The sequence below is a fragment of the Ciona intestinalis genome, chromosome 13 (assembly GCF_000224145.3).
Source record: "Ciona intestinalis chromosome 13, KH, whole genome shotgun sequence".
Lineage (NCBI taxonomy): Eukaryota > Metazoa > Chordata > Ascidiacea > Phlebobranchia > Cionidae > Ciona > Ciona intestinalis.
In genome coordinates this window covers 94,226-103,913 of record NC_020178.2, presented here as the reverse complement: position 1 = coordinate 103,913, position 9,688 = coordinate 94,226, and the positions used below count along the sequence as shown (strand labels likewise).

The following is a 9,688-nucleotide window of genomic DNA, read 5'->3' as shown; positions in this document are numbered from 1 at the left end:
GACACACATGGTGTACTCATACACTTCATGCTCACTGTCAAGTTATAACATGGGTGTCTTCTTATACACCAGACACACATGGTGTATTTATACACCTCATGCTCACTGTCGAGTTATAACATGGGTGTCTTCTTATACACCAGACGCACATGGTGTATTCATACACCTCATGCTCACTGTCGAGTTATAACATGGGTGTCTTTTTATACACCAGACGCACATGGTGTACTCATACACCTCATGCTCACTGTCGAGTTTTAACATGGGTGTCTTTTTATACACCAGACACACATGGTGTACTCATACACCTCATGCTCACTGTCGAGTTATAACATGGGTGTCTTCTTATACACCAGACACACATGGTCTACTCATACACCTCATGCTCACTGTCCAGTTATAACATGGGTGTCTTCTTATACACCAGACACACATGGTCTACTCATACACCTCATGCTCACTGTCCAGTTATAACATGGGTGTCTTCTTATACGCCAGACACACAGGGTGTATTTATACACTCCATGCTTACTGGAGAGTTATTACTGTCATGTATTTAACTGTCTAAAAACGTTATACCCCAGGCAGCCTCTGAAACACACTTATGTTAACTTGTGTATTTAAACCTTATGTTGAATTTGTTATGAAACCCAAGTCCATCTTTAGTCTACTGTGTCATGTCTATAAATAAAACTTGCTCTACTGTTCAGGTTCGTGAGCTAAGGAAGGCATATCCTCACCTAGATATTGGTGTTGATGGTGGGGTTGGTCCTTCGTCCATTCACCATTGTGCAGAGGCAGGTTTGTACATTGCTACTTAGTGAATGGTAACCTGTATAAGTGGTTCAAGTATCTATGCTACAGTATTTATTGTTGGCGTATGCGACTTATGCAAGACTCCTGACTGCAATTAGTTTTAGTTGTGGGTTATCTAAAATCTAAATTCTCTAAATTTCCAATCATATATTGCAGTCATCATTTAAAAAAATTCATAACCATACGCCTATGTTAACGTCTGGTGTTAAATTTACCCATGTAGGATGAGTAAGTTACATCCATTCTTCCATTCATGCATGTCTCTTTGTACACTAATGTCGCAAAACCTGATTTTTGTTTTCAGGAGCAAACATGATAGTATCTGGATCAGCCATCATGCGAAGTAACAATCCGTGTAAAGTAATCTCAGATCTTAGGGGCGTTGTACAAGAAGTTATACAACAGACGAGCCTTGAACGGTGACCTTTGCCATCATAAACTTGCCGGAAAGGCGATACAATAGTAAAAGCTATTCTGCGATGGTCAGACTATAGTTTTTAAAAAGTTCATTTTTTAGGAAATTTTGGTGTTTATGCAAATTAGACGAAAATAATTTTTTAAATTGCTATAAATCGCATACCTGATTGTTTACAAGTTTCGTAGGATTCATGATACAGTTATCACATGCATTCATAAATGATAACGTTTGTTTTCTCGCAACTCTTCACGAGATCTACTGATCGAAATTTAGTTTCCAGTGTTTCAATAAATGTTTCAACGCGATCATAACGTCGTTTAGCCGACAAAATCACTTTTCTTTTGGAGTTTTTATCATCACCATACAGATGTGTTAAAGTTTCAAGCAAGTTTTGAAATTCTTCTTCAGAGTAAATGATATCCGCACCCAGAATAAAATCGTAAAACCCAGGTTTAAATCTTTCCAATCGTTTGCCCCATTTCAACTCAGATATGGTCAGATTTCCCCCGTTACCCCCTTTTTCTATAATATTTTTGTTTAAATCCACATTTTCTTGAAGCAGCGGTAAAAATTTCTGCAAATCTGTTACTGTGACGTTGCCCCCCAGGTAAGCGACCGCCATTCCAACCAAGCCAGTCCCGGCACCGAGCTCTATCACGTTCCGACCACGAAAATCATAATTATCAGCCAGATAGTCAGCAAGGACAGTCGCCTAAAAACAATGTGAATTGAAACCGTTACCACACATTGGGACTGAAAGCTTGTTCAAAAGACACACAATTAACATAGCCACCACAGTGAGCCTTCAGTTACAAGGCACACACTGAATCGTAGCCACCACAGTGAGCCTTGAAAAACAGCATATAGTTACGAAACACACTTACCGCCTCCCAAACAACGCCAGCTACCCCATGCTCCTGCCAAGTTTGTAAAATGTTAAAAGTCACATCAAGTTTTGAAATCGTTACACTTTTCGTTCGTTCAAAAAACTCTGAAAGAACAGAGTTTGTATTGAATGGAACAACTGCATAGTTCGATATTGCGTTGCAGTTAGTCTCGGTTTCTTCACATTTAAGAGTACCAGCCGTTGTTGACATCATCAGATAAATTATTAAACATTTCAATATTCTGGGCATTCAGGTTTCTAAACAGCTGTAAATATTAAAAAGTAGGCTGTCTTATATTTATAAAAACGTTTATAGTTTGCAGAACTAAAGTGACTTATTCATATTTGCCACTTCCATGCCCACAGTCGAGTTGCTGAAGCTATTGCAGTGTGTGGATAAGCAGACATGACTTTTGGTTGGTTTGGTCATTTATATCCTCGTGGTCGTGGGTGGGAACTTGAGTGACTTATCCATAGTTGCCACTTTCATCCCCACAGTCGAATTGCAGGACTTTTTACAGTGTCTTACCAATTTCCAATATGACCAAATTTTAGATTTGTAGCACCAGAACAGGCCGAAATGATTTCTTAACTATTCGATCTCACGATCTGTACATTATATACTAGGATCACTCAGTTTATAGTGTGTGAATAAGCCTTCAAACCAGATAAAACAGCACTTATGGTTTAAATCATTACCGCAAGTCGTTACAATTATGAAAAACAAGTTAATTTACTAAAACACGCACACAAACTAACTAAAAACAAGTTTTATTAAAAAACAAATAATAAAACACCCGGTGATTTCCCAACAGAGGTGTAAGAAATTAGTGACAATCTATTTCAAAAGTTGACAATAAAAACACTATGGGAACGGGTAGTAAATAAAGCAAAATTTTAACTTATTTTCGACTGAGACAATTGATGAAAAATGTTTTATATTTAACTATCTACTTTTGTTCTACAAATAAAAACTTTAAAATGTGGCAAAGAGTATGCTTCTTTACAATAACACTATTTCGGAAATTGTTACGCGTATTATAACCGCCACGTTCACTTTAACATATGTTCGTTTGAGGCAACAAAGTGAGCGGTTGGTTTCTTTTACTTGTGTTTAAGTGTCTCATATTTCTATTTGTTTCGGAAGACGAATATTTCGGCGTTTTTTGGTGTTTGTTACTTGTGTGTTTAGACCATTATTTACTTTACTTGTTGGTTGTGGATAATATTGTTTGTTTTTTATTGCAGATGAATAATTTAGCATTTCTTATCATGCTTGTCTTCGGACTCGTTGTCCTCACAGAAAGCGCAGGATATGACGAAGGTTTTCGACGTCTAGGTGAAACGGAAATGTTGCAAAATGGTAATGAGTAACAATTATTTAGGCAGATTTATATCTATGTGCTACAAACCTATGCATAACTCATGTCTGTTTATAATTTGTTACATCTTTGTTAACCAATCGGCGAATACCGGGTCGAAGCAAGCACCGGTAATTGCCGAAATACAAGTTTGTTGAAAATGACTTCCGCATTGAGCTATATAGCTTTCCCTGTATATGACGCGAGCGGTGCAACGGTGACGGATACAGTTGGCATATATTTTCCCATATTTCTTAGCAATTACCAATCGTGTTTTAAGCAATTACCAAGCTCGTTTAGAAGAGGAGACGCTTTAATTCTGTAAATGATCTTTGTTTGCTATTAAAAGGGGCAGTGAAATTAAACGAAGTCATGTACCATCTTACCCCAACTAACTTTATTCTAAATATCGTTTTAGGCGTTCAAGATCTGCCTAAATTAAAAGGAGATTTCATTGGAGGAAAAGCAGGTTAGCAAACCTAGAGATTTCCCTCATCATTGCAACATACTTAATTTGCAATAAAATTTATTAAAATTTATTCATTTAATGATCGTGAATTAACACATGCGTGTGATTTTCTATGTCGCGTAAAAGTGGTGTTCGAGCATTATATTGGGTTCGGTGTTATTTTGCGCGAAAGGTATTTATGAAACCAGCGGTATCTATAAACTCATGTAACTTATTCTTTCTATTTGAACCAGATGCAGTCCAATAATTTGTCGTAGCCTAATAAAAATCTTCAATAGTATAGGCTTTATTGGACTGCATCTGCAAACGCACACAACGTTAAATACACAAAGCGCACAATACATACAACGTAATTCTAAGGTACTGCATTCATACTCAACATAACAACCTTCGCATACTATTACTATAATACAGTGAACACTGCAGCACGATAAGTCTGACACAAGGAAAGAAGGACACGCGGCGGCGAGGCAACCTCGGGCAACAATGCATAGAGCGCGTAAGGCGCGATAAGTCTACAGTGAGCAGACACGATAAACAGTTTACAGCAGTTCCCACTCCCATAGTCGAGTCGGTTTTTGCAGTGTGTGGATAATCAGGCATGACTTTTGGTTGGTTTGGTCATTTATATTCTAGCGGGTGGGAACTTGAGTGACTTATCCATGGTTGCCACCCCCAAGCCCACATTCAATTTGCTGAAGCTATTGCAGTGTGTGGATAAGCAGACATGGATTTTGGCTGGTTTGGTCATTTATATCCTTGTGGGTGGGAACTTGATTGACTTATCCATGGTTGCCACTCCCATGCCCACAGTCGAGTTGCTGAAGCTATTGCAGTGTGTGGATAAGCAGGCATGACTTTTGGTTGGTTTGGTTGTTTATATCCTCGTGGGTGGGAACTTGAGTGACTTATCCATGGTTGCCACTCCCATGCCCACAGTTGAGTTGCTGAAGCTATTGCAGTGTGTGGATAAGCAGGCATGACTTTTGGTTGGTTTGGTCATTTATATTCTCGTGGGTGGGAACTTGAGTTACTTATTCATAGTTGCCACTTCCATGCCCCACAGTCGAGTTGCTGAAGCTATTGCAGTGTGTGGATAAGCAGACATGACTTTTGGTTGGTTTGGTCATTTATATCCTCGTGGGTGGGAACTTGAGTGACTTATCCATAGTTGCCACTTTCATCCCCACAGACGAATTGCAGGACTTTTTACAGTGTCTTACCAATTTCCAATATGACCAAATTTTAGATTTGTAGCACCAGAACAGGCCGAAATGATTTCTTAACTATTCGATCTCACGATCTGTACATTATATACTAGGATCACTCAGTTTATAGTGTGTGAATAAGCCTTAAAACCCCAAACCAGATAAAACAGTACTTATGGTTTAAATCATTACCGCAAGTCGTTACAAATATGAATAACAAGTTAATTTACTAAAATACGCACACAAACTAACTAAAAACAAGTTTTATTAAAAAACAAATAATAAAACACCCGGTGATTTCCCAACAGAGGTGTAAGAAATCAGTGACAATTTATTTCAAAAGTTGACAATAAAAACCGCTATGGGAACGGGTAGTAAATGAAGCAAAACTTTTTAAACAACTTATTTTCGACCGAGACAATTGATGAAAAATGTTTTATATTTAACTATCTACTTTTGTTCTACAAATAAAAACTTTAAAATGTGGCAAAGAGTATGCTTCTTTACAATAACACTATTTCGGAAATTGTTACGCGTATTATAACCGCCACGTTCACTTAACATATGTTCGTTTGAGGCAACAAAGTGAGCGGTTGGTTTCTTTTACTTGTGTTTAAGTGTCTCATACTCTTCTATTTGTTTCGGAAGATGAATATTTCGGCGTTTTTGGGTGATTGTTACTTATGTGTTTTGACTATTATTTACTTTACTTGTTGGTTGTGGATAGTATTGTTAGTTTTTTTATTGCAGATGAATAATTTAGCATTTCTTATCATGCTTGTCTTCGGACTCGTTGTCCTTACAGAAAGCGCAGAATATGACGAAGGTTTTCGACGTCTAGGTGAAACGGAAATGTTGCAAAATGGTAACAACTATAATAATAAAAATAACTTTATTTGTCTTTTCGATTACGGTAGCGAAGATTTAAAACATATTTAACACAAAAAGACGGGATATAGCGACAAAACAACAGTTGTTAAAACAAGCTAACAAATAAACATATTTACATTTAGTTGGAAGAAAATAAGCGTGATGTTTATATTTTGCTTATTCTGCGTTTTTAGTATAATAGCATGTAGCCTAGTAAATGAGTAGCCATTATTTAGTTGCAGATTTATAGGGTGCTTGAATAATTGCAACAATTTTGTCAACTCATTTGTGATTACTGGGTTAGAGCAAATCGTTAATTGTCATGGATTCGTTCAAAATTGGTTTCTTCTGTGCTACCGGCGACGGATACTGTTAGCATATAGTTTCTCACATTCTCTAGTCGTTTTTTTTATCAAATTGCTATTTTAGAGGCTGCAGTTATGTAATTCTACAAATACTCATTGTTTAATACCAAATTGATCGTTAAGATTAAATGAAATGTGGACCATCTTGCCCCATCTTCCCGTATTTTAAAATTGTCCATTAAAAGAGAGATTGTTTACACCTAAGTATAAATTGTTCCACGCCACTATAAATAGATATATGTAAAACATACATATATAGGCGGAAAACATGGGACAACTTTAGCACATATTATCGAAACGTCTGGATCGTGTGTATTTAAGTATTTAACGACGGTCTATGAGAGTCGTGAAAATACGGTTTTATAATTCTTTAAATGTTGTTTGTTTCCTACTAAATGGGTCAAGAAAATAAAATAAACAAGTGCTCCATCTTCCCCCACCCTACTATATAAATATATATATATATATATATATATATAAATATATATATATATATATATATATATATATCGTTTCAGGCATAGAAGACTTGCTCAAAGTAAAAGCAGAATACGATGAATTCGTAAAACAAGAACAAATTGGACGAAAAGAGCAAACCTAGAGATTTCATTTATTATTCAAGTGCAGCATACTTAATTTGCAACTTAATAAACCATCGTGAGATAACACCTGTGTGTAATTTGTTTCTATGTCGTGTTCAAGCATTATATTGCGGGTGTTATTTTCCGCAAAAGGTATTTATGAAACCAGCGGTGTATAAGTGAGTTATTCTTTCTATTTGAACCAGATGCAGTCCAATAATTTGTCATAGCCCAATTAATAGCTTCAATAATATAGGCTTTATTGGACTGCATCTGCAAACGCACACAACGTTAAACACACAAAACGCACAATATATACAACGTAATTATAAGGTACTTCATTCATACTCAACACAACAACTTTCGTATAAACGCGGCGGCGAGGCAACCTCGGGCAACAATGCTTCAAGCACGCAAGACGCGATAAGTGTATACAGTGAGCAGACACCATAAACAGTTTACAACAGTTGGCACTTTCATTCCCACAGTCGAGTTGATAAAATTTTTGCAGTTTCTGACCAATCTAAATTACTTAACGTACGATAAATCGTTCTGTAAGTTTGTGGCTTAAACCGACATTTTTATGTGACATCTACATACATGCAACATCTGCAGTGGCACAATCCATATCCAACCAAAAAAATCTTTTTTATTTATTTATCTCCGATTAGCGGAAATAGTTTGGTCAACCAAAAAAGTTTAATTTTTTTATTAAAAAATTTCAAGCGACCGACACCTATGTGATATTATGCTGTGGCACAATTAATAACGAACCATTTATTTATGTGTTTTCATTTATTATCCCTGAAATATTTGGTGTTCACTCCAATAATCCGCTGGACGATGGTCCCATGAAAAGGTCTGAAAAATGATACACGTTAGTAAGATGATGTAAAATAAATCAAAAATGTTACAAACTAAATCTGATTCTGGTAGCGATTTGATCGTCCAAGCATAAGATTACGTTTCATTGTGCAGTTTAAATATTTATGTGTCTATACACATTAAAAAAATGCAAATCGTTTAATTCAAAGCTATAAACCAATGTCGATAAATAGGAAAGTGTACAATTTAGGCTTTGGGAGTAGGGCCATTATATTTGTATCTGCTGTTCCCGATACTTTGGTTGCGAGTCCCGAGTCCTAACCGATACTCGGTCCGAAGTTATACCGAGTCCCCCATTTTATCAAACCGAAGATTAGTATCAAATTTTAAATTTCAGTTGGTAAGCTCATTCAAGCAGTTGTTTTACTTACCTGCGTTGTCACCCATAGCCAATCTACTTATTCTCTTGACGTATTCGTAAAAATCATGAGATCCGCTATAACAGAAAAAAAATCTTCAGTTCGTTGCAATATTTGGACAGCATTTTTGATAATTATTTGATATAAATGAACGAATGTAATTATTTATCCGTCATGGCGGGAAACTGCAGTCGTTATAACATGGGTGTTCTGTTTCATACACCTCGTGCCCGCTTACAAGTTACCACGTATGTAACTTTGTGGGTGATTATTTTTCTTGTTTTCTGTATGACCTTTAGTTTAAATAAAACACCTTAATATAGAAACAATTTTCACCAAGCTGTTATAGCTATATCTAATGTTGTTTTTGATAAATTGTAAGCGAACATTCACCGAGCCACGGGCATACAGATTGGTGGCAGCAGCGAGCATCGACCCCATTACCCATTCGCTCTCAAGCAAGCGCCAAAGCTACGTTACTTACAAAAGCTGTTTAACCTGTGCGTTTGTGAAACCGCTAGCAACTTCTGCCACAACTAAAATCACAGCAATAAGAAGAACCGCTTTTATTTGCATTATGATGTTGGAAGTAGATGGAATAAACTTCAAAATACAGAACTGTAAAACTTTTCTTTTCTAAATTACATAAATGTTTGTTTATTTTTTAGAATACAGTAACCAAATTAATCGACAACAAAGAGAATAAGTTTGCAGCAGAACGGCCCGATTGTTAAAACATGTTGCGGATAAAAATCATTTAAGTAAAAGTGTTGGGTTGATAAATTGACAGACGTATTGCAAATGATGTACATTGTCTATTTATACAAAGGATAAAAGGGGTTTAACCACTGTTACCTAAAGAAATAATCCCCCACAGTAGTTTTTATAACATGATCTTCGCTATCCGATAGTAGAACATATAGGCATAACTTTATATTTAGCAATACAATATTTTAAAACGTATACAAATGATTGAATTAAGTTAAGTTTCATTCATTTATTCTAATAGTATTCACTCATTTATTCATTTATTTATCAATTCATTCGTTCATTCGTAACATTTATAAACCCTAAAAACACAGATCTTTCGTTCAAGCTATCTCAACCTAAACAAACTACATATGCTGCAAATATTACAGAATATACGCTTTCAACAATACGAAATACTAACTCCTAATAAACAGACAGCAAGAAGGAAATAACATGGAAGTAATCAGATTCGGTTCAGAAATTACGAATTACAGACGCTCAGACATAAAATGACATCAGGTATAAACTTAGATAAATTGCGTACTTAGTACTAACTGCGACAATTACTTGGAACACATGACAGGGACCACCGGCCGGACACAGTTAACGTTAACTATCTCCCCTAAAAACATATTTTTCCATAATGTGAGCAGCCTTGTACCATGAGGAGATTGCGCTTACCCCTTTGCCACGGTGTAGTATTCATATAAAACACAATGA

At 36.1% G+C, this 9,688-nt stretch overlaps 2 protein-coding genes and 2 long non-coding RNA genes across 4 annotated transcripts in view; 3 read left to right on the top strand and 1 right to left on the bottom strand.

The window, feature by feature from the left end:
• Positions 1-1,542, top strand: part of LOC100177250 (ribulose-phosphate 3-epimerase-like) — a 4,668-nt gene extending 3,126 nt beyond the window's left edge. Inside the window, exon 5 of the mRNA XM_009862318.2 lies at positions 1,121-1,542. Coding sequence (XP_009860620.1) covers positions 1,121-1,239 — 119 coding nt within the window. The 3' untranslated portion in view covers positions 1,240-1,542. The remainder of the gene's footprint in view (positions 1-1,120) is intronic.
• Positions 1,326-2,395, bottom strand: LOC100187483 (protein N-lysine methyltransferase METTL21A-like). Its single transcript, XM_002130658.4, has 2 exons — positions 2,119-2,395; positions 1,326-1,946 (listed from the first exon to the last, which is right to left on the bottom strand). The coding sequence occupies exons 1-2, from the start codon at positions 2,368-2,370 to the stop codon at positions 1,437-1,439; spliced, it is 762 nt and encodes a 253-aa protein (XP_002130694.1). The 5' UTR covers positions 2,371-2,395; the 3' UTR covers positions 1,326-1,436.
• Positions 2,396-3,300: 905 nt separating this feature from the next.
• On the top strand, positions 3,301-4,288 carry LOC113474818. Its single transcript, XR_003396513.1, has 2 exons — positions 3,301-3,483; positions 3,900-4,288. It is a non-coding gene; the product is annotated as an uncharacterized LOC113474818 (long non-coding RNA).
• Positions 4,289-5,907: 1,619 nt separating this feature from the next.
• LOC104266358 lies at positions 5,908-7,059 on the top strand. The gene is made up of 2 exons (XR_717520.3): positions 5,908-6,023; positions 6,912-7,059. It is a non-coding gene; the product is annotated as an uncharacterized LOC104266358 (long non-coding RNA).
• Positions 7,060-9,688: the final 2,629 nt, after the last annotated feature.